The following is a 25409-nucleotide window of genomic DNA, read 5'->3' as shown; positions in this document are numbered from 1 at the left end:
TGGATGAGGTTGGTGAAGTCTTGTTCTGTTTCACTGAATTAAAAAAAAAAAAACAACTGTCGAATTATCGCCCTGACATGATGTGATTTTATTCCTCTTAATCTACCTTTTATTAGCGATCTAAAAAGTTATTTTTTTATTTTATCAAATATTTCGAAACCACCAAGTGTTTTGCTTGCAGTTTTGAGGTGTTTACAGAATGGAACTGACACAGAGGATCCTCGTTCTCACATTATAAAAGTTGTAAATCTTCATTCATTTATAATTGTAGCAGGTCTTAAATAACTATAATTTTCAGTGCTTTACATTCTAGAAGTGTGAGATTTTTTTAAACGTTCAGTATTTAATATAAGTTGAGCAGAGTACTGTCAAAGTTTTCATTAAAATTGTTATTTGATACGCTACGTTGAAGCAAACTTTATTTGATTTTACTTGGTGTTTCAACCTGTGGTCAACTTCTAAAGAAAAAGTAGAAATCTCCCTCCTCTTCTATGAAATCTGAGATTTCAGACTAACAAAAAAATTTAAGGTGAAGCCAGTAATCACAAGAAAAAAAGAGTAACTGAATGGAAATAAAATGTGCATTTTGGAAGAAAAAAAAAAGCTTGGGACAACAATACATCAGTTGTTTGTGTTAAGCAGTGCCAGTTACTTGCCTGGTCTACAGCACAAGCCATCCGAGGCAAGTGTTTTGCCTTGTGGACAAATGCAAGTGTATTTGGTGGAGTGTTTGTTGATTTGTGGAGCTGGCAGACACATGAAGGAGCAGCCTCCATTTTCTGACTTCTCATCACACCAATTTGTCCCTGCATTGAGAATGCAACAAACACTTTGGTTACTGCCAACTTCCCTATGTACAGTTGAAGTCCCAAGTTTACATACACATTAAGACAAATTTTTTTACCACCCCACAGATTTAATATTAGCAAACTACAGTTTTGACAAGTCGTTTAGGACATCTACTTTGTGTATGACACAAGTAATTTTTCACACAATTGTTTACAGACAGATTGCTTCACTATTAATTGACTATATCACAATTCCAGTGGGCCAGAAGTTTAAATACACTAAGTTAATAGTGCCTTTAAGCAGTTTGGAGCATTCCAGAAAATGATGTCAAGCCTTTAGACAATTAGCCATATATCTTGTGATAGGAGATGTGCTGAATTGGAGGTGTACCTGTGGAAGTATTTTAAGGCCTACCTTCAAACTCAATGTCTTTCTGCTTGACATCATGGGAAAATCAAAAGAAATCAACCAAGACATCAGAAAAAAAGTCATTCTTGGGAGCAATTTCCAAATGCCTGAAGGTACCACTTTCATCTGCACAAACAATAATATGCAAGTATAAACACCTTGGGACCACACAGCCATCATACCGCTCAGGAAGGAGACTCATTCAGTCTACTAGAGATGAACGTAGTTTGGTGCGAAAAGTGCAAATCAATCCCATAACAACAGTAAAGTACCTTGTGAACAGGTAGATAAGTATCTATATCCACAGTAAAATAAGTCCTATATTGACATAACCTGAAAGGCTGCTCAGCAAGGATGAAGCCACTGCTCCAATCTGCCATAAAAAAGCCAGACTACAGTTTTCAAGTGCACATGGGGACAAAGATCTTAATTTTTGGAGAAATGTCCTCTGGTCTGATGAAACAAAATTGCCATAATGACCATCGTTATGTTTGGAAGAAAAAGGGTGAGGCTTACAAGCTGAAGAACACCATCCCAACTGTGAAGCATGGGGGTGGCAGCATCATGTTGTGGGGGTCCTTTACTGCAGGAGGGACTGGTGCACTTAAAAAAAATAGATGGCATCGTGAGGAAGGAAAATTATGAGGATATACTGAAGCAACGTCTCAAACCATCAGTCAGGAAGTTAAAGCTTGGTCGCAAATGGGACTTCCAAATGGGCAATGACCCCAAGCATACCTCCAAAGTTGTGGAAAAATGGCAACAAGGTCAAAGTATTGGAGTGGCCATCACAAAGCCCTGAACTCAATCCAATAGAAAATTTGTCGGCAGAAGTGAAAAAGCATGTGCGAACAAGGAGGCCTACCATCCTGACACATATTGAGGGAAGCTTGTTGTGGAAGGCTACATAGAAACTTTGACCCAAGTTAAACAATTTAAAGGCAATGCTACCAAACACAAACAAAGCATATGTTAACTTCTTTCACATTTTAAAATAAAATAGTGATCCTAACTGACCTAAGACAGGCTTGAATTTAAATGTATTTGGCTAATGTGTATGTGAACTTCTGACTTCAACTGTAACTCTTCAACATCAAAGCAGAGCTGACAGACTTCAAGGTGGTTGATCAGTTTAAACAAGGGAGTAATTTGGGTCAATAAATGAGTTGCTAATGATGTCAAAACTAATTTAAACACTGAAACCATGAAGAAAAGTTGACAATCACTGTCTCGGTTATGTGTAGTTTGTTGTTGTTCTGTATAGATGCAGGTACACACCAGACAGCTGAATGAGCTCATGGTAGACAATAATGTCCTGGGGTTCATTGAGGTTGCTGGCCAGCATAGTAACATCAGATCCTGTGAACTTGTTTGCACCGTAGATGGCCTCATTCTCACCATCTGTCCAGAACACTCGATCCTATGGGGTAAAAATATTATGAACTAGAGAAGTATTGAACAAGCAATGGTGAAAGTGGGTGAAGACACGATAACAATATCTTCGAGGTACCTTAGAACATTAAATAAAGGTTTATCAAATAAATCTACATTATGGTCAGGATGTGACCGATCCATTTTAGTTAATCAGAATCAGCTGTAACTGATCTATTTTTGGTTTGTGTACCTCAAAAACAGTCAGGGCGAAAGGGTGGGCCAGGTAATCTGGAGACTGCAACACTTTTCTGCGGTTGTCCCCATTCAGATCTACACTACAGAGCATGTGCAGCTTGGAGTCCACCCAGTAGAGCCTCCCTTTGATCAGATCTACAAGAGTCAAGATTAGGGTAAAAATAGGTCAAATTGGGTTTGTTTGCTTTCACAATTGAATTTGCAGGACAAGAAGAATTTTGATTCAAATTTTGTCAGAAAATAACTATGTATGCAAATACTACTGTCAACCAGACAGTACAAATTTAAAAATATTAGGGTTCCTAAGGTGCCATACCTTAGAAACCCTCTGGAGAACTTCTAGGTACCCTTTTTAGAGCCTCAAATAATATATAGTGCAATCAAGGAATAAGCAATATATTTCACATTTCAAGAGCCTCAAAGCAAAGAGGAACGACTGACCAGTCTTAAAAGTTCCAAAAATAATAAAAAAGTCAAAAAAGCAAAAGGTTAGAAATGCCAAAGTACAATATATTGGAACTATAGTGTTTGGCACACAATACTTGTATATATATATATATATATATATATATACAGTGGGTACGGAAAGTATTCAGACCCCCTTAAATCTTTCACTCTTTGTTATATTGCAGCCATTTGCTAAAATCATTTAAGTTCATTTTTTTTCCTCATTATTGTACACACAGGACCCCATATTGACAGAAAAACACAGAATTGTTGACATTTTTGCACATTTATTAAAAAAGAAAAACTGAAATATCACATGGTCCTAAGTATTCAGACCCTTTGTTCAGTATTTAGTAGAAGCACCCTTTTGATCTAATACAGCCATGAGTCTTTTTGGAAAGATGCAACAAGTTTTTCACATCTGGATTTGGGTATCCTCTGCCATTCCTCCTTGCAGATCCTCTCCAGTTCTGTCAGGTTGGATGGTAAACATTGGTGGACAGCCATTTTCAGGTCTCTCCAGAGATGCTCAATTGGGTTTAAGTCAGGGCTCTGGCTGGGCCATTCAAGAACAGTCACGGAGTTGTTGTGAAGCCACTCCTTCGTTATTTTAGCGGTGTGCTTGGGGTCATTGTCTTGTTGGAAGGTGAACCTTCGGCCCAGAGCACTCTGGAGAAGGTTTTCGTCCAGGATATCCCTGTACTTGGCCGCAATCATCTTTCCCTCAATTGCAACCAGTCGTCCGGTCCCTGCAGCTGAAAAACACCCCCACAGCATGATGCTGCCACCACCATGCTTCACTGTTGAGACTGTATTGGACAGGTGATGAGCAGTGCCTGGTTTTCTCCACACATACCGCTTAGAATTAAGGCCAAAAAGTTCTGTCTTGGACTCATCAGACCAGAGAATCTTATTTATCACCATCCTGAAGTCCTTCAGGTGTTTTTTAGCAAACTCCATGCAGGCTTTCATGTGTCTTGCACTGAGGAGAGGCTTCCGTCGGGCCACTCTGCCATAAAGCCCCGACTGGTGGATGGCTGCAGTGATGGTTGACTTACTACAACTTTCTCCCATCTCCCGACTGCATCTCTGGAGCTCAGCCACAGTGATTTTGGGTTCTTCTTTACCTCTCTCACCAAGGCTCTTCTCCCCCGATAGCTCAGTTTGGCCAGACGGCCAGCTCTAGGAAGGGTTCTGGTCGTCCCAAACGTCTTCCATTTAAGGATTATGGAGGCCACTGTGCTCTTATGAACCTTAAGGGCAGCATGCATTTTTTTGTAACCTTGGCCAGATCTGTGCCTTGCCACAATTCTGTCTCTGAGCTCTTCAGGTAGTTCCTTTGACCTCATGATTCTCATTTGCTCTGACATGCACTGTGAGCTGTAAGGTCTTATATAGACAGGAGTGTGGCTTTCCTAATCAAGTCCAATCAGTATAATCAAACACAGCTGGACTCAATTGAAGGTGTAGAACCATCTCAAGGATGATCAGAAGAAATGGACAGCACCTGAGTTAAATATATGAGTGTCACAGCAAAGGGTCTGAATACTTAGGACCATGTGATTTTTCAGTTTTTCTTTTTTAATAAATGTGCAAAAATGTCAACAAGTCTGTGTTTTTCTGTCAATATGGGGTGCTGTGTGTACAATAATGAGGGAAAAAAATGAACTTAAATGATTTTAGCAAATGGCTGCAATATAACAAAGAGTGAAAAATTTAAGGGGGTCTGAATATTTTCCGTACCCACTGTATATATATATATATATATATATATATATATATATATATATATATTCAGACACACAGTGACCATTTTATTAAGTACACCTGAACACCTACTTATTCATGCAATTATCTAATCAGCCAATTATGTGGCAGCAGTGCAATGCATAAAATCATGCAGATATGAGTCAGGACCTTCAGTTAATGTTCACATCAACCATCAGAATGGGGAGAAATGTGATCTCAGTGTTTTCAGTGGCATGATTTTTGGTGCCAGACGGGTTAGTTTAAATATTTCTGTAACTGCTGATCTCCTGGGATTTTCATGCACAACAGACTCGCGTTTACTCAGAACGGTGCCAAAAACATCCAGTGAGCATCAGTTCTGCGGACGGAAAATCCTTGTTGATGAGAGAGGTAAACAGAGAATGGCCAGACTGATTTGAGTTGACAGAAAGAATACGGTAACTCAGATAACCCCTCTGTACAATTGTAGTGAGCAGAATAGCATCTAAGAATGAACAACATGTCAAACATTGAGGCGGAGGGGCTACAACAACAGAAGATCATGTCGGGTTCCACTTCTGTCAGCCAAGAACAGAAAGCTGAGGCTGCAGTGGGCACAGGCTCACCAGTACTGCACAGTTAAAAGACTTGAAAAACAGCCTGGTGTGATGAATAGGGAGGTATACAGATGGTAGGCCCACTGCAGCCTCAGTTTTCTGTTCTTGGCTGACAGAAGTGGAACCCGATGTGGCACCAAGAATCATGCCATGGTCGAAGTCACGGAGATCACATTTTTGTTTCCCATTCTGATGTTTGATGTGAACATTAACTGAACTCCATATATATACAGTGAGGAAAATAAGTATTTGAACACCCTGCTATTTTGCAAGTTCTCCCACTTCGAAATCATGGAGGGGTCTGAAATTGTCATCGTAGGTGCATGTCCACTGTGAGAGACATAATCTAAAAAAAAAAATCCAGAAATCACAATGTATGATTTTTTAACTATTTATTTGTATGATACAGCTGCAAATAAGTATTTGAACACCTGAGAAGATCAATGTTAATATTTGGTACAGTAGCCTTTGTTTGCAATTACAGAGGTCAAACGTTTGCACACACTGCAGGAGGGATTTTGGCCCACTCCTCCACACAGATCTTCTCTAGATCAGTCAGGTTTCTGGGCTGTCGCTGAGAAACACGGAATTTGAGCTCCCTCCAAAGATTCTCTATTGGGTTTAGGTCTGGAGACTGGCTAGGCCACGCCAGAACCTTGATATGCTTCTTACAGAGCCACTCCTTGGTTATCCTGGCTGTGTGTTTCGGGTCATTGTCATGTTAGAAGACCCAGCCTCGACCCATCTTCAATGCTCTAACTGAGGGAAGGAGGTTGTTCCCCAAAATCTCGCAATACATGGCCCCGGTCATCCTCTCCTTAATACAGTGCAGTCAGCCCTGTCCCATGTGCAGAAAAACACCCCCAAAGCATGATGCTACCACCCACATGCTTCACAGTAGGGATGGTGTTCTTGGGAAGGTACTCATCATTCTTCTTCCTCCAAACACGGTTAGTGGAATTATGACCAAAAAGTTATATTTTGGTCTCATCTGACCACATGACTTTCTCCCATGACTCCTCTGGATCATCCAAATGGTCATTGGCAAACTTAAGACGGGCCTTGACATGTGCTGGTTTAAGCAGGGGAACCTTCCGTGCCATGCATGATTTCAAACCATGGCGTCTTAGTGTATTACCAACAGTAACCTTGGAAGCGGTGGTCCCAGCTCTTTTCAGGTCATTGACCAGCTCCTCCCGTGTAGTTCTGGGCTGATTTCTCACCTTTCTTAGGATCATTGAGACCCCACGAGGTGAGATCTTGCATGGAGCCCCAGTCCGAGGGAGATTGACAGTCATGTTTAGCTTCTTCCATTTTCTAATGATTGCTCCAACAGTGGACCTTTTTTCACCAAGCTGCTTGGCAATTTCCCGTAGCCCTTTCCAGCCTTGTGGAGGTGTACAATTTTGTCTCTAGTGTCTTTGGACAGCTCTTTGGTCTTGGCCATGTTAGTAGTTGGATTCTTACTGATTGTATGGGGTGGACAGGTGTCTTTATGCAGCTAACGACCTCAAACAGGTGCATCTAATTTAGGATAATGGAGTGGAGGTGGACATTTTAAAGGCAGACTAACAGGTCTTTGAGGGTCAGAATTCTAGCTGATATACAGGTGTTCAAATACTTATTTGCAGCTGTATCATACAAATAAATAGTTAAAAAAATCATACATTGTGATTTCTGGATTTTTTTTTTTAGATTATGTCTCTCACAGTGGACATGCACCTACGATGACAATTTCAGACCCCTCCATGATTTCCAAGTGGGAGAACTTGCAAAATAGCAGGGTGTTCAAATACTTATTTTCCTCACTGTATATATATATATAAATATATATGTATGAAGAAAACAATTAATTTGGAAGCATACAGGCATACAAAAAAAAAAAGCTGCTGCCCGGGGTTTCAGTAATCCTAAAGGATTTCTGTCATCGTAAGGCAAAATCTGCAATCTTACAATGTTCAGTGTGACATGATCACCGACAGCTGATTAATAGACTTTGCAATGATCTTTAGCCTCCGAAAAAGTTCTGGCAGTGTCCGAAATTTAGCATCGCAGCCATATAGTGTGACTGCTATTACAGCAGCCAAACAAGATATTCCACTCCTCTCTCACACCCCAATTCACTTGAAAAGAAACCTGCTCACGTTTGACCACCACAGCAACATTTGTTATTACTCTACTCATGCTCTTTCAATGTTTTTTTTTTTTTTCATTTTATATAATAAGTTTTAATAAATAAGCAGAAAATGCTTGGGGTAAAGTGTTACATTTCAGCAATATGAAAGCATTAAATAAATACAGAGCTTACAAAATGAAAATAAATATATGATTGCATTTTCTTAACATGTTTTTTTCTTTACATTTATTATGTATTTCTTTACAACTTTGTTTTAATTACTATTTTACTTTTAATACATTTACATTAAAAGTCTGTAAACTTCTTTAGTTTAGATTTACACCACTTTCACATTTTATTGGATGTTTTAATCCAAATTAGCAGATAAAGATGAATACAATTATAGAAATCTATGTCATGTTTGTGCATTTTCCATAGGGAATTTGCAAGCGCGATATATTATCAGTCTATGAATTGTAAACATTAAGTTACTAAGAGGAGAATGACGTACTATAACCCACCTTTTTTGTTTTCCTCCAGCACTCGTGTTCATTCTCTTCACCTTTAATTTTTTGTTTTTTGTGATCGGGCTGTCTTATTAAAGACCTATTTGACAAAATCCATCTTTCTTTTTATATGTTAGCCTATGCTCTTGATGGAGTGGTATTGGAGCAATGGAAATGCTGATGTCCTGACTTTCAGAGAGAGAAAAAAAAACTAAAGAAGCTCCTCCGGGACAGGCAAATCTCGCAGTTTCCCTTCTATTCCACAACGCTCCAGTAATGTGAGTCACGTTCACTGAGTCACATTCACTGATTGAGACAATAGGGACCACAGTCAGCTACGATGTGTATTGTACAGTCTGACATAATGATACACAGTGTGCCATGTCGATATCAATGGTTTCATATTGTACAGTCTGACAAGCAATTTTTAAAGTGATCAAGTGTTTTGGTTGTTAAAGCTTTACACACCAAGAGTGATTCCATTGGGCCACTGAATGTCCGTCTCAACCAGGACCTGTCTGTCAACCCCGTTCATCCCAGACTTCTCGATTTTAGCTGGTTCACCCCAGTCTGACCAATACAGGAACCTATCATGGAAAGGACGAGAATGCCATTTGCTAAAACTATTACCCAGAATATCAAATCTCCAGAATATTTAAAATGACCAAAACTGATCAAATCTAAAAAGTTGTAAATAGGGCAGGTGTTATTCAATATTCTGTCCCCAAATAAAATCCTATCCTCCTTGGGTTGTTGTCTGTAATACCTGATCAAAAATGTTAGTTACTAATTTCCGCTGATCAGGTAAATACAGTCAGTATAATACAGTATGACCATATCGATTTACCGTATTGCACAAAATTCAATGTTTTGATATAATTACTTGAAGTATTTTGCACTGAATATATTAGCTAGTATGATCATTTATTAGCTTGTTAGCTATAGGGTTTGCATGATGGATGGATATTAGCTTTCCAAGCTAACTGGTTAGCATGCCAACTGAAATTTTTTTTTTTTTAATCTGACCATTTGTTGCTTTGGTATATCATGTGATATGTCATATGGCAGCTTACACAACATTAATTCATGTATTTTTATGATTAAGGTCTTCAAGCGTTATTGTAGGATTTCCTATCAGGCACTGAAAAAAATACCCCCAAAACTTCTTTCAGCTTATGTGATCGTTTCTGAGTTCAAGGGCGACAGGATTTCATGGGGGGACAAAATATTGCATTTTAATCAAATTACCCTGAGAGAGGATCTACAGCAATGGAGGCTGGTTCCTTCAGACCATTATCAAAAAGCACCTTCCTCTTGGTCCCATTGAAGTTGGCCACCGCTATACTCTTACTGCCCAGGTCCGACCAGTAGATGTTTTTGTAAATCCAGTCCACTGCAATCCCAACAGGCATCTGAACATTGTCAATCACCCTGGTATGACTCACCACATCTTCCTGCTTATCTAGTACTGTGCTGTGGATAAAGACAGCAAGTCACCAGGCAAATATGGGTTTGTAGGTTATCCAAATGGTTGGGAAAGAATAGGACATTGCTGACATTTCTGCATATACTGTATGCATTTACATTTCTTCCCACACAACTTTGTCTGAATGCATTGCATCACTTAAAACGAAAGCAGAGGCAGTTGTGTGTTGGTGGTTACCTGAAAATGGCCTTCTGTCCCAGGTCAGCCCAGAATATCCTCTGTTGAGTGAAGTCAGCATCCAGAGCCACAGTGTTTCGCAGCTGCTCCACAATCTGAGTATATTCACGCCGCTCCAGCCCTAGTTTACGGATGTCTCTACGATTTGTAAAGATAAGACAGGGCTCTTTACCTGGGAAAGCAAAAAGAGGGAACCATAAAGGCTGATAAAAGGCCAAGGATGCATGCTAGATTTCACAAAACAAGCCATCCAGAAAGCAACAGAATCAAACAAAATGCAGGTGTCTCATGAGGTGTTTTTTAAAAGTTTAACCGTTTTGAAATTCATGTCTTCTAATCGCAGCAAGACCCAACACAATCGCCAAAGACATTGTTTTGTTCACATACAATTAACAACGCAGATGAAATCAAGAACGCTTACTGTGTGAATGGCCCCCTTAATTCCTGTTAATCAAACTCTTTCACTTTGTTTTAAAAAGTGGCAGGGACAGTTTGGGTGAGGTTGACATCACGTTTGTGGCTGAAGTCATAAATATTAATTAGGTTATGTGCAGATAATATCAAATAATCTTTTATTGTTTTGATAAAGATTCATTCTTGAGGACCAATTTCAGTGCTCCAATAAATAGTTCACATAGTTAATTTTATAACTTTACTCGAATATCTAACAATGTCAGTATTGAGTCAAAACAAAGATCAGTGAAATTTTAGTCCAGAATGACTGCATGGTCTCATGGCACATTTTTCACCTCCAGTACAAGGAGTTTTGGGTTCTAAACTGCCCTAATATAACTTTTTATTTGGTAACACTTTACAATAAGGTTAGACATGTTATCATTAGTTAATGCATTAGGTATCATGCATGCACTAACAATTAACAATATATATATATATATATATATATTTTACAGCATTTATTAATCATTGTTGATGTTAGTTACTAAAAATGCAATTTTCCAATGTAAGTTCAAGTTAGTTCTTAGTGCATGAAATCATTTTAATTGTAATTTTTAATTTAACATTTAATTTCAATCAAATAAATTTGTATATGTTGAAATTAACATTATCCAAGATTAATTAATGCTGTAAAAGTACGGTTACCTTTTATTTAATAAACGAAGAGTCCATCTGCACGTCAGAGGATGTATATCATGAGTGAGGACACTTCGGTTTTCATTTTGCTTTGCAATTTAACTGGAAAGGAGCACGAGTTGCACAACAGTAGAGCAAGCATTTGTGTACAACAAGCACTCATTATAACATTATAAATAACAAACTTTGTTGCTGGATCGCCGCTTATTATAACACAAGATCAACATGAAAACTCCTGCTCAAGAACTGGAGATGTTTCTTCTCCATGAAAGCCATTTTTAAAAGTGGTCGGGACAAAATTGGCAAAGGAAAGAAATGGTAGGAACGTGTCCCACCCGTACATGACGCCTATGCTTTCAGCATCAACTACTACAGAAAACCCCAGTGCTACCAAATAAAAAGCCTTGAACAACAACATTCTTTACTTCTTGATTCTGATGGTTAGTGATTAAGTAACTCCAGATTTGTCGACCGCATTACAGTAACTCATTTCCACACATTATTTCGGTCTAGTTACACACACTTTCAAACAAGAAATGGTGGCTTGGGCGGTTTCTAGACATGATACTTAATCTGTGGCATAATGAAATCGTTTTATACGTGAGAATAATTGACTTTGGACTGTGAATTATTGAAAATAAATTGCTTTACCATCCTGGCTATGTATTCAATTAACAATTCAACAGTCTGTTGTCAATTATTCCTTACTTTTTAGACAGAAAACCTAATGTTTACTTCCAAATGTGTCATCTCATGAGTTAAGTTTCAGAACTCAAATTTGGAATTAAAGTTAAAATTCCTATAAATTTGGAGCATCATGTTCACTTACCAACAGCCTTGCACACTCCAGTGGTGGGGTCCATCTGATAGCCATTGTGACATTCACACTTGTAGCCTCCTTTAAGATTGATACAGATTTGACTACAGATACCAGGGTTGAGGCATTCATTGATGTCTGTGAGGAGAACATTTCATCACAAATCACATTGTATTGCACTTAAATGTATTCTTTCATTTTCTTTAAAGAATACCATTTGTACATTTTTAAAATAAAGCACAATAGAGCTGTTCAGTTTGAAGTCCTAAAACCTAGGAGAGAATTAGCATTTAGCATAGAATTTCTAATGGGGTTTTCGAATTATGTGAAATATTGTCTGTGTTGATTTTCTACAACATAAATTACAGTCATACCCAAATGTGATTTTTTGAAATGCAAGTTGCTACATAAGTATCACAACTACCACAAGGATGTGCATTTACATCTCAAGTAATATTAACCACAGATAACATTTTACTTAAAACATCAAATACAACTATTCTGAAAACCCAATGGAAATTCAAGAGGAAACCCATGGTGAAATGGCCTTCTGGGTTGGCCTAGAAACTGACGTCATGACCGAATAGCACTATAAAGATTTATTTTCAGCATCCACTGAAAATAAATGCATTTGAAAAGCATGTGTAACTACTCATACCACCGCAGGTCTTGCGATCGATGAGCTGGAGTCCTGGCGTGCAGGCGCACTCATGGCCGATCGTAAGGTCATTGCAGATGTGCGAGCAGCCTCCGTTGTTGAGCAGGCATTCATTCAGGTCTATAAAACAAATAGACAGCTGCATTACACAATTGGAATACCAATGCAGCACACTCGCAGGATATGGCATGCTGTGATTTACAGTGATCAATATTCCAGAGCTTCTACAACGCAAAAATAAAGCAAATTTAAAAACATGTTACACATGTAACTCTGTTTTGATTTCATGCTGGGAAAATACGTAATACATAACATTGTATCACTCTATATAGCTTGTGTGGCCTTATAGAAGACTAGATAAATAGGGGCAAAAAAAGTTGAGAATCAAATTTGACTCTTTACATGCCTCTTACTCTGCAGCTTATTCTGGTCAAGAACCAGCTACTTGTACTGTGCCAGCTTGAAAACAATAATTCATGCAAAATGTCAGACCGCTCAACAACTCTAAAGACCATTGCTCTGTAAACTGTACAGATGCAACCTATGATGGCTGAGACTGCAGTTAACCACACCAGCTTAATCCTCAGCACACTACTGCTTAAAGGCTCAAACCTGCACTATCCATTTCCACACCAGGATCTGTTAGTCCAGAAAAGATGCTTGTGTACTTATCCAAGTTGTAGCTAGGGCTGGGGCGGTATGGATTTTTTCTAACCGCGGTTGAAAAGCAAGATATTCCCGCGGTATAGCGGTAAACCGCATTAAATACATTACATTGGATCAGAGAAGTCCCCCGACAGACTTTGGCGCATACATCAGAAGTCGCTTTTGATAGACAGACTTTAAATATTGTCACCTACATCCGAAGAAAAAAAACGAGCACAATTTTAAATAGTCAAATTTTCATCAAGCAGTAATTTGGCATGAACTAATCACTGTATAGATTTCCTTATTTAAGATTATTCTCAGATACATTCGCGATTGAAGATGGGTCAGACATGATTTTGACCACTTTATTAAGTTTTGTTTTGTAGAAAGCCTTTCTTTAACTTAAAATTTCGTTTTGTATAAATTGTATCTTAATTTTAATCACTGTTTCATTAACTAATTGCCTGGAATTAATAAATAAGAAGCAAATATAGCAGACATATAATCAGCAGCAGGACGTGGAAGCGCCGATGCGATCTCTTGCGCTGTGAGCTCTCTCATAAATGAACCGAAACTCAGCGGCTAGGCCTACTGCCTCACAGACATGAGAAATAAATAGAAATCTTAAAATGCATTTTAAACAAAATTCAAAACAAAATGATAAAATTTTAGGCTACAGTAGCCTAGTAGTCAGGTTTGCCGATGTAAGCTATTATTTATTTATTTATTTTTATCCCTGTGCCAATCGAAACGGACTTCACTGCTGATATTCTGGGGATACAACATAGCCAATAGGCTATAGCCTACTAGGACTTTAGCCTTTAAAATATCTTTGCTGCATTGGATCAGTCTCCTTTCTAGAACAGCCAAGAGCTTTCTAGCCTCAGCGCAGCAGCCTTGCATCGCTTCAGACCTTAAAACAGTCAGCGCATGGATGCGGTTTTGAAAATTTATCAAAAACGCTGGTGCGGACAGATGAGTTTTGTGATGCGGTTATGGATTAAATAATAATAGCCCATCCGCAAGATCTCTAATACAAATGGAATGTTATTATGTGTCATGGAACATTAGCGCCCCCAACTCGCTGAAAGGTCGGATTTGCTCCATATTTTGATAAGTTTTGTTTAGAAAACCTTGAATCCATGTAGGCTAATATCATTAGACATAATCCATATCATTAGAATCAATGAATCCATGTCATTAGACACAACGCATGCACACATGTGCAGGCCAATGTTTTTTTGTTTTTGTTTTTTTGCGGTGACGACGGTGACAAGCTCAGACCCGCGGTTGGAGTCACGCGACCGCTGTATTGCGTGTAATGCGGTAACCGCCCCAGCCCTAGTTGTAGCATTGCATTGATCTTATATATTGTTTTTTTTTTTTTTTACTTCAGCTGGAACTGTTTGACAACTCCATTCTAAATTTGTTTTCAGCCTTAATTTTATATTTGTGTTTTTTATACATTTTATACTTCAAAGTGACAGATTTTTTTTTACTTAAATACTTTCTCCTACCCCATTTTAGATTCCCCTAAAAAAATTGCACATTTCTTATTGCACGTTGTGGATGTAGCCTTCCATGACATGCTGAAGACTTTAACAACTATAATTTCTATTTACACATACATGGTTAAATAAAATCATTTATTTGAGGTAAAAGTACATTTTTCATCTGTTTTGAAGTTTATGCATGCACTCTCTCTGGGTACACCAAGGTTTAAATATAATAATAATTTGGCCCACATAAGGTGCAGCGTCTGTGCGCATGCAGGAGAGAGAGAGTGGTTTAGGCAATTAATTGATTTTAGGTGGCCGTGTCATGTATAATTAAAATATAAAAAAATATTTTTGGGGATGTATTTTATATTAAAGGGGTCATGTTATGAGGAATCAAAGTATCCTTGATCTTTTAACATTAGAGGTCATTGTACTATAAAACTTCCTCCTCACTGCAAAAAGAGCATTTGTTGAAACCAAGCTGACAAAACGACTCATTCTCTACTTGTCACACTGTGGTAGACATTTGCATCGGAGTGTCTCAACAACACATCAACACCTACTTTACCTTATCACCCCCGTAACCCGCTCAGTAGCGGTGACCAATGAGATTGCAATGAGAAAGCAGGTCAGTCAAGAGCAGAGAGACAATCACAAAAGTGGGCGTTTACTGTCAAGTCTTAAAGGAGAAGCAGCACCATAACCGAGCATTACTGACAGAGGTGCAAATTGAGGGTGAAAAATTATCATGTTTTACAAATAAATTACTAATAATATTTTTTGTGAATTTTAGTAAACCTCAAGGAACATATTAAACTAATAAAAAGGCATGTCATGACCCCTTTAAGAATACATTTTTTGAAAAGATGTTATTTTATATACACTACTGTATACTATGCTTGTTATGATTTCTATGCTGTTATTTCCCACACATGTGGAAAAATTTAATCAATAACTTGCTTATATTAGGTGAAGAAAGTCCCTTATTTTTTGGCTTGTTTTTCCAAACCAGGACACTTGTTTCTCTTGCAAACTCTGGCAGCAATGTAACTGATATATCACCCGCCCTTAATCTCACTATATTATACATGTTATTAAACATTCTTTTATTTCTTTCTAACCGGTTACCATTTGGTAAGAAGGCTGCAGAATGCCGGACCCAGAATGAAAACATTTAATTTCTGTTCAGAACATCCGCAATGATAATCATTTTATTTTTAAGTCCTTGGACTCAACAATTGGTGTGAGTTTGGGGTGTGAGTATCTATTCGACCAATGCCAGATGATGGGAGTGTTCAGAATTACCCAGTTCACCTTCTAAAATAAACCACAAAATTACCCCAAAAACACATACAAGACGTATTGAAGTTTTGTGCACTAAAGACAGTTTGATATAATCAGCCAGGTCAATTAATCAACCAATAATTGGCAATTTTGTGATTACTGGGATCAGCAATGACTGCACACACAAAGCAGATTTACAGAAGTGTATTGGTTCCAAAATATATGAACGGCATTGAAAATTTTAGCAAATAGTATATAAAAGAAACTCTGTATACTTCTATTTAATTTACCAACATTAATTTGTTGAATACAAAAATACAAACACTTTGTATTTTAAGAATTTTCAACCAATCACTATATGGCAAAAGTTTGTGGACACCATATGTGCTTGATGGAACTTCAATTTCAAAGCCATAGGCATCAATTTTGCCCTTTGGTGCAATAACAACTTCCACTCTTCTGGGAAGGTTTTCCACTATACTGTATATAGTGACATGGCTGCAGGGATTTGCTCCCATTCAGACGCAAGAGCATCACTGAGGTCCAGCACTGATGCTGGGCGATGGGGCCTGGCTTTCAGTTGGCATTCCAATTCACCCCAAAGGTGTTCAGTTCTGGGCTTTGTGCAGGCCAGTCAACTTCTGCCACATCAGACACAGTAAACCATTTCTTTATGGACTTTGCTTTGTGCATAGGGGCATTTTCATGCTGAAATAGAAAAGGGCTTTCCCCAAACTGTTGCCATAAAGTTGGACGCCCCGAATGCCCTTGTTTGGAGTAGAATGATGATTTATTTTCACCAATACTAACAAAGTAACCAAACTCTTTAATTAGAAGGGGGTGTCCACATATTTTTGGCCATATAGTGTTGACACAGTATCATCGTTTGGCATCTCGTGAATAAAAACAATTTCAGAAACCTCATAACGGTAGTAGAACATTCTACTCACTGCACTCTTTAATGGGTTCATCGCTCCAATCAGGACAGTCACCCACCGTATTACACACTTTATGTATCTCAATACACTCGCCACTGCGACACTTGAACATGTCAGGACTGTTACACAGAGTCACTGTGGAAAGAGACGATGACAACTGTTCATTTACATGAATTAGATCAAACGTGCAAAAATGAAGTATAGAAACAATGACACTGTAGAGAAGGGGGTTCTCAAACAGTGGGCTGGGACCCACTCTTCTAAAGTGATACGATCACTTTTGGTGTGAGAAAGGTCAATATTTAATTACTATTTAACTCTCGTGTGATGAATTTATGTTGGCATGTTATGGATGTAATCTCACATTCTTCTCTATGTTGAGACATCCAGGAGAAGCACACAAATGCAACATTGCGGGTAAAGAAACAGATACGAAGACAGATCTAAACCAAAATCAAAGAAGCTTCTGTGCAGCGTTCCTCCTACTCAGTTGTAAACAACGCTACTCTTCAATGTGTTTCACATGCGTCAGTTCTACCATGAACATGCCAACGCAATTACATCACACACGCATACCGGAAGCGATGCTTCATAGTTAAAAAATACTAAAATATTGATATTTTTTGCACCAAAAGTGATCGTGTCACTTTAGAAGACATTAATTTAACCGCTGGAGTCGTATGGATGACATTTATGCTGATTGTCGGTTCTTTTTTGAGCTTCAAACTTCTGATCACTGTCCACTTGCATTTTAAGGTCCTACTGAGCGGAGATATTTTTCTATTTTTCTTCAAATGGGGTGAAGAAATAAAGTCATACACATCTGAGATGGCATAAGCAAATGAAGAAAGAATTAAAATTTTTGGGTGAACTATCCCTTTAATAACTGTTTGAATTTAAGAGCAATTTTGGTTACTTTTGTACAACAAACAGTTGTGGCACCGTGCTTTGTCGCCACTTGATGAGTTCTGAACCAAAAGCAGTTGGTAGCACTGCAGAAGTAAGTAACAAATTATCCTCAGATCAATAAAACCTGATTTTCTTTGAGTTTATACAAGTTATTTCTGCAATAACTTACATTGACAAATGTGCAGTGGGTCTGTATTTGGCCTGATTCTTTGCTACAACTTCTCCAATGAGGTCAAACATGAACCAGACTTCCAAAACAAACTGTTATAAAACCTCCAGGTTGAACATTATAAGAAATTTGGTTTCCGGTTCAACGGACTCACTGTTTTTGCAGTTTAATTCATCCGTGCCGTCCTCACAATCTCGGAAGCCATTGCACTGCCGGCTGCCATGGATACAGCTGCCATCATCACACTTAAACTGGTCAGGCCTGCAGGTACGGACAGCTGGATGTGGCATGAACAAACAGACCTTTGGTAAAACTAGAGACCAAAACTTTTTAAAATAAATAGCAAAATTTCTACCAGTTGACACAACTGGCTAACAAATAAAAAAACAGGGATTACTCACAGCAGTTTTTCTCATCGCTACCATCCTTGCAGTCTTGGTCCCCGTCACAGCGCCACTTCCTGTGGATGCATTCTCCAGATCCACACTGCATCTCACTGGACGAACACTTTGCCGGTGGTGTCGGGTTGCGGCCACACCGCTCTGGTGACTCGTCTGATTGGTCCTGGCAGTCCACATCGTCATCACATAACCAGCTTCTAGGAATGCATGTAACATTCCCACACGGGACTTCACTTGGACCGCAGGAGGATGGGGTGCAGTTCTGCTCGTCACTGCCATCCCCGCAGTCATCCTCTCCATTGCAGACAAAATTACGAGACACACAGCGGTCACTGGCACAGGTGAACTCCAGAGGGGCACATGTAATGTTTCCTAATGAAATACCATGGGAGCATGTGTAATGAGACTGGAGAAATGGGTTAAAAAACCTTCCTATATGGTATTGTGGATATAGGCAAGTAATTGATTTAACTGAGATCTCCTCACACTCCATAAGTTGAATTTCTCCAAGAAAAAATTGCTTTCAAGAACTAGAGTGACTTTGTGTTACTTTAAATGCCTACTTTCCATACTGTTCCAAAAACTGTAGGTTTTGAGAGGAACACTTTTTATTGCTTGCCCTTTCTTACAGTTCAAGAGACTTGGAGATTATGTTATGTTAAACTTAAGTATACATATTGGATATACACATTAATAATTTTTTTAATTGTTCACACTTTTCTATCTAATATGTTCTTAAAACTGGTTCTACCGACTAATAGTTTGGCGGGTCTCTGAGCAATCTCACCCAACAAAGACGTGCCTTACAGTATATTCCAGGTATACGTTGTTGGGTAGTAAAGAGGCACGCCCGGCACTGAGTCGTGGCAAGAGAGATAAGGGAGGACCGGGACGCCAGCGAGAGAGAGAGAGAGAGACGCACGTGGCTGCTGTATGTGTGCGTGTCTTTGTGTTTTATGTTATGTTTAAGTTCCTTTGTATCATTAAATTTACGATGACTGCTCAGCCGGTTACTGCCTCATCCTAGAGGACAGCAGCGGCTCCTCTGCCTCCTGGCAGAACACATCATTAGCCCGCTGATGAACCGCTCCAGTACCACCTGATCATGTATCCTCGGCATCACGTTCCTGATCCAGCAGCAAGGTCTCCAGGACAGCGTGGTTCTCCTCCAGTACCGGGTTTCAGCACCAGTGTAGCAGACAACATCTCTTACTCAAGGGAAATGGGAGGCGGGACCGGAATAACATTCATGAAGACAATAATTAATTTCAGACATGAATTCAACACAAAGACTTTCAATTCAAGATAAACACTGATGCGCGCACACACACAGCAGCCACGTGCATCTCTCTCTCTCTCTCTCTCTCTCTCTCTGGTGTCCCCAACTCCTCCCTTATCTCTCTCCCACTGATTGGACAACTCAGCTCTGGACTTGCCTCCTCACAACCCAGCCACTCCCTACTCCTCGACACACTGATATTTTTCTCAAAACCAATTGTGGCAGGGCGGAGGGCAGGGCCGGGTCGTGATCATACACATCCGGTCCCGTATTGGGCTAATCAAGCCGCTGAGGTTTAAAGGTCGACTGCAGAGTATCGTGCGGGAGAGAGAGATAGTTAGCGGACATGTCCGTCATGTGTGTGTTTATGTCTTCTTTTAAGTTTATCATTAAAACTATTATTTATATTGAAAAGCCGGTTCTCGCCTCCTCCTTTCCATTGAATACCTTTACACCAATTATTTACAATGACTGTTAAAATAACATGCGGACAGATCAGAGATTTCAGATCAGATCTCTTCAGAAACTCTAGTGCTTACACAAGAGACTACTGTGATCTTTTGCTCAAAAGATAAGCTTAACAGGAAAGCTATGCAAAAGTGCCCAATTGATCTACATTTATAAATGAATTGCTGTGTAACAGAAACATTTGTGATTATATGTTTATTACAGATTATAGGTGAAGTGTGTAATTTCTGCAAACTAGTGACACTAAATGAAACAGAAACATTAAGTGTTTACATTCACATTCAGCAATATGCTCCTCACTATCAAAAATCAGGTTTTACAAAGAAAAAACAAGCCACAAGTCTAGAAATCTTATTAGTCTCTGCTATTGAAGTGAAAACGCAAACAGCTATGCACAAAGCATTGCGCACACACAGGATAAGCCGGTAAGAACGCCAGTGAAGCTATTTACATGCAACTTAAAATCAAGGTAATCAGCATAGTTTTTTCTTAATCTGTGTTTTTATTGGGAAAAGGTCATAAATGTTTAAGGTGTTTACATGATCTTACACATTGTCAGCTTGAGCATAATCGGTGTATAAGATGGTGCATATAATCACGCTGAATGACTGTTCTCAAACAGCTTTCCATAATACACCCCTAGTGTTTCCTTAACACACCCCTTTCATTGATCCAGCAAACTCACAGTATTGGCTGAGTCAATGTTGCTCAAGTGGGTCAGATGATCAAACTAACAGTGCAATGTTTTGAAAGTGCCAAAGATTTAACAAAAATTCTCACTTTTCAAGGGAATCAACCTATGAATGGTTAGTTGCGCTTTGACTCTGGATGACTCATTTCTAATTATTGCCTCACATGCAAGAAGCAGATGGTGAGGCATGCAACATTTTAACTGGAATTGGTATAATGGTGTTACAGTTGAAGTTAGAAGTTTAGATACACTAAGGTTAAAGTCATTAAAACAATTTTTTTAACCACTCCACAGTTTTGGCAAGACGTTTAGGACATCTACTTTTTCCATCTAATTTTCCCCAAAAATAATATACAGACAGATTGTTTCACTTATAATTGACTAGATCACAATTCCAGTGGGTCAGAGGTTTACATATACTAATTTAACTGTGCTCTTGGAAAATTCCAGAAAATTATGTCAAGCCTTTAGACAATTAGCTTCTGATAGGAGGTGTACTAAATTGGAAGTGCACCAGTGGATGTATTTTAAGGCATATTTTCAAATGCTTAACATCATGGGAGAATCAAAAGAAATCAGCTAAGACCACAGAAAAAAAAAATTGTGGACCTTAACAAGTCTAGTTCATCCTTGGGAATAACTTACAAATGCCTGAAGGTACAATGTTCATCTATACAAACAATAGCATGCAAGTATAAACACCGTGGGACCATGCAGCCATCATATCGCTCAGAAAGGAGACGCATTCTGTCTCCTAGAGATGAACGTAATTTGGTGCGGAATGTGTGAATCAATCCCAGAACAACAGCAAAGGACCTTGTGAAGATGCTGGAGGAAACAGGTGGACAAGTATCTATACCCACAGTAAAACGAGTCCTATATTGACATAACCTGAAAGGCTGCTCAGCAAGGAAGAAGCCACTGCTCCAAATCTGCAATAAAAAAGCCAGACTACAGTTTGCAATTGAACATGGGGACAAAGATCTTACTTTCTGTAGAAATTTCCTCTGGTCTAATGAAACAACATTTGAAATGTTTGTCCATAATGACCATGGCTATGTTTTAAGGAAAAAAGGGTGAGGCTTGAAAGCTGAAATCATAAAGCATCCCAACCATAAAGCATAGGGGTGGCAGCATCATGTTGTGGGGGTGCTTTACTGCACGAGGGACTGGTGCACTTCACAAAATAGATGGCATCACAAGGAAGGACAATTATGTGGATATATTGAAGAAACATCTCAAGACATCATCGCAAATCGGTCTTCCAAATGGACAATGACCCCAAGCATACCTCAGAAGTTGTTGCAAAATGAATTAAGGACAACAAAGTCAACCCGGGGCCTGGGTAGCTCAGCGAGTATGACGCTGACTACCACCCCTGGAATCGTGAGTTTGAATCCAGGGTGTGCAAACTAGCTAGAGAAGGTAGAGTCACACGGGGTAACCTATTTGTGGTCGCGATTAGTGACCACTCAATGGGGTGCATGGTAATTTGTGCATGGATCGCAGAAATTAGCATGATTCTCCACATGCTATGAGTCTCCGCATTGTCATGCACAGTGAGCCACATGACAAGATGCGTGGGCTGACTATCTCAGAAGTGGAGGCAACTGAGACTTGACCTCCACCATCCGGATTGAGGTGAGTAACCGCGCCACCATAAGGACCTAATAAGCAGTGGGAACTGGGCATGCCAAATTGGGGAGAAAAAAAATTAAATAAATAATAATAAGGACAACAAAGTCAACGTACTGGAGTGGCCATCACAAAGCCCTGACCTCAATCTGATAGAACATTTGTGGGCAGAACTGAAAAAAGCATGTGTAAGCAAGGAGGCCTACAAACTTGACTCAGTTACACCACTTCTGTCTTGAGGAATGTTAAACAAATTAAAGGCAGTGCTAACAAATACTAACAAAGTTTATGTAAACTTCTGATGCACTGGGAATGTGATGAAAGAAATAAAAGATTAAATGAATCATTCTCTCTACTATGATTCTGACATTTCACATTTTAAATGAAAGTAGTGATCCTAAGACAGGGAATTTTTTCTACGATTAAATGTCAGGAATTGTGAAAAAATTTGTTTAAATGTATTTGGTGTATGTAAACTTCTGACTACAACTGTATATCTGGTGACTCACCACAATTAATTTCGTCCTCGCCATTGTCGCAGTCATTCTCCCCATCACACTTCCAGAAGACCGGAATGCACTGAGTGGAGCCAACGCCACAACTGAATTCATTTACTCGACAGGTTCTCGTATCTAGGGAAAAAGCAGTCAGGATCATGTGACTCAACTGTTTAACTTAAAAACTCTAGACACATTTTATAAAAAATTAACAAAAATATGTATTGAAGAGTGTATCTGCACAAAGTCTGAACCACTTTGCAGCTTATTCTGGACAAGGTAGAGGGCCTTCTGAAGAACATGTAAAGCCAACAGACAGTTCATTTAGTCTGCATTTACACAGTCAAACAATTCCAGTTTTTTCACTAATATCTACACAGATTGGATCTTGCTAAATGAATGTAAACCGCAAAAACACTTACAAGATTTGGTATTTTGGATTTGAGTAATGTCTAAAATTTTATTCTAAATCAGATATCAGGACATCTGACCCACGTATATCTGAAATTAATATTCACTGAAACAGAACATTCATTTATATCTGTGCAGTGTGCATGTAGAACAATGTATTCTTGAGGCAAGAAATGTCAAGCAATTGTGAAAATGTCAAGAATGCATTCTATAGAGAGTAGACAACAGTACAAGCATATATCAATAAACCAATGGGTGAAAGTTCCGTAAGTCTATCGGAAAGTCTTAAGATACACAAGGCTGATTTTGTGTGCACATATTTTAACAATGTAGAGGACATCAAATTAGATGCAGAATTTAGTTCCTCCATAAACACATGTACAGAAATATTTACAAGTACACTCTATGGAGCATTTAAACTTATTTTGGAATAAAGACTTAAATGCTTTTAAAGCACTCTAATATGTTTGGGTAAGAAACATTAATATTTAAGTCCTTATTTCCCCTTTTAATCTCCACCTTTGACCAGCCCCAAAGAGTAGGTGGTGATATGCACGAAGAATGCAAATTGCCAAAAAACAGTAGAAGTAAGTGAAAGTGGAGATTAATGTTAAAAAAGGGCATAAATATTGATCTATTTCTCACCCACACCTATCATTACTTGCAACTAGGTACCTCAAATAAAACTCTGAATGCAGTAACTTTCAAAGATTTGATGCCACTAACCTGGAGAACTTTGGTAAACCCAGTGATTTATTCCTACTTCAAAGCACTTACAGTACCTTGTAAAGTCAAATTAGACTACTGAAAGTTACATTAATTTGGGCTTGTGATTTCCACAAGTGTTATCCAATATTGTGTGCAATATGCACTAGATGGTAGGGCAGTCCGTTAGTGCTCCGTCTGAGACTAAGGCATTGCTTTGGCCAATCATACTGAGATGTTGAATTTAAGTCTTAATTGTAACAAACATTAACTAGCTCAGCATCAGCACGTAATTGGATTCCACAGAATAAGTATTCACACTCAATATTTTGCAAAACAGTGAGGAATCATTCAAGTAATGCCAGCTAATCCATTCTAAGTACTTGCTAGTCTTAGTGTTAGACAAACACTGTTCTGCAGCATGTATCATGGGTGTAAAACCACTATGTCGAAACGAAACAACCTTTAGACTCAAGAGAACAATAAAGCTAAAACCTTTATCCTGTTGGCAATGCTCCAAGACCTGCAATGACTAGATGCCATTGACAGCACATAAACGCAACAGGGAAACTTAATGTCAAAGGAGGAATGGTGCTGTAGTTCTAATGTGTAATCCATGAAACCTTGATATTTTGCACTGAGCCTTAAGTTTCACAGGCCAAAAAATAAAATATAGTTGTTCATATTACCATCTCAATTAATGCCTAGACAAAAATACTGAACATATATGTAATTATGGACCTTGAAAGATCACAAACACCTATAAAGCCAATCATATGCATACGCTCACAAAAACACAATGTTGGTCCGTTTCCATTTTCTGCCAACTAACTTTCCAACAGCTGCTCAAACAAGACTTGATATGGAGTCTTGCCATGCATAACTGCACTTACACCTGCACCAACTCTTCTGCACTGAACTGTTTAGAATGTGCAGCTACTGTAATTTATATAAACTAATCAGCCACAACATTAAAACCACCTGCATCTCAGTGTAGCATTCTGAGATGCTGTTCTTCACACCAAAATTGTACAGAGCGGTTATTTGAGTTACAGTCATTTCAGGGCCGGTTCTAGACATTTGGAGGCCCTAGGCAAAATGTATGTTAGAGGCCCCCCGCCATGCCCTCCTCCCCTCCACCTTTCAGAATTCACAAGTTCACACTTACATCAAATTAAATAGAGTAAAGATTATGCGTATTTGGCATGCTGTCCAGGGGAGGGCTCCAGGCTCTGAATTTTGGCCAGATTTACACAGTATAATATTGGATTGCATTGTATTTTGGATTGTGATGTTTACATCCAATAAGAGATTATTAAAAATCAAAGTGAGGAGATGGGGGTGGTGGAGGGATGCTGATAAACTGTCAATGAACAGAGGTAAGTCTGCAGTATATATACCTCTT

At 38.8% G+C, this 25409-nt stretch overlaps 1 protein-coding gene across 2 annotated transcripts in view; it reads right to left on the bottom strand.

Annotated features, from left to right (window-relative positions):
- LOC127635535 (very low-density lipoprotein receptor-like) overlaps nucleotides 1-25409 on the bottom strand; it is a 65034-nt gene that overhangs the window by 8226 nt on the left and 31399 nt on the right. For both annotated transcript variants that reach the window (XM_052115627.1, XM_052115628.1), the window contains exons 4-15: nucleotides 22901-23023; nucleotides 18319-18690; nucleotides 18072-18194; nucleotides 16852-16974; nucleotides 12471-12590; nucleotides 11825-11950; nucleotides 9904-10075; nucleotides 9489-9713; nucleotides 8709-8827; nucleotides 2822-2961; nucleotides 2476-2617; nucleotides 657-806 (exon numbers count right to left, since the gene is read on the bottom strand). In XM_052115627.1, coding sequence (XP_051971587.1) covers nucleotides 657-806; nucleotides 2476-2617; nucleotides 2822-2961; nucleotides 8709-8827; nucleotides 9489-9713; nucleotides 9904-10075; nucleotides 11825-11950; nucleotides 12471-12590; nucleotides 16852-16974; nucleotides 18072-18194; nucleotides 18319-18690; nucleotides 22901-23023 — 1935 coding nt within the window. The remainder of the gene's footprint in view (nucleotides 1-656; nucleotides 807-2475; nucleotides 2618-2821; nucleotides 2962-8708; nucleotides 8828-9488; nucleotides 9714-9903; nucleotides 10076-11824; nucleotides 11951-12470; nucleotides 12591-16851; nucleotides 16975-18071; nucleotides 18195-18318; nucleotides 18691-22900; nucleotides 23024-25409) is intronic.

This window comes from Xyrauchen texanus, chromosome 43, assembly GCF_025860055.1.
Source record: "Xyrauchen texanus isolate HMW12.3.18 chromosome 43, RBS_HiC_50CHRs, whole genome shotgun sequence".
Classification (NCBI taxonomy): Eukaryota; Metazoa; Chordata; class Actinopteri; order Cypriniformes; family Catostomidae; genus Xyrauchen; species Xyrauchen texanus.
Note: the sequence above shows the minus strand (reverse complement) of the source record. Positions and strands in the feature narration are given on the sequence as shown.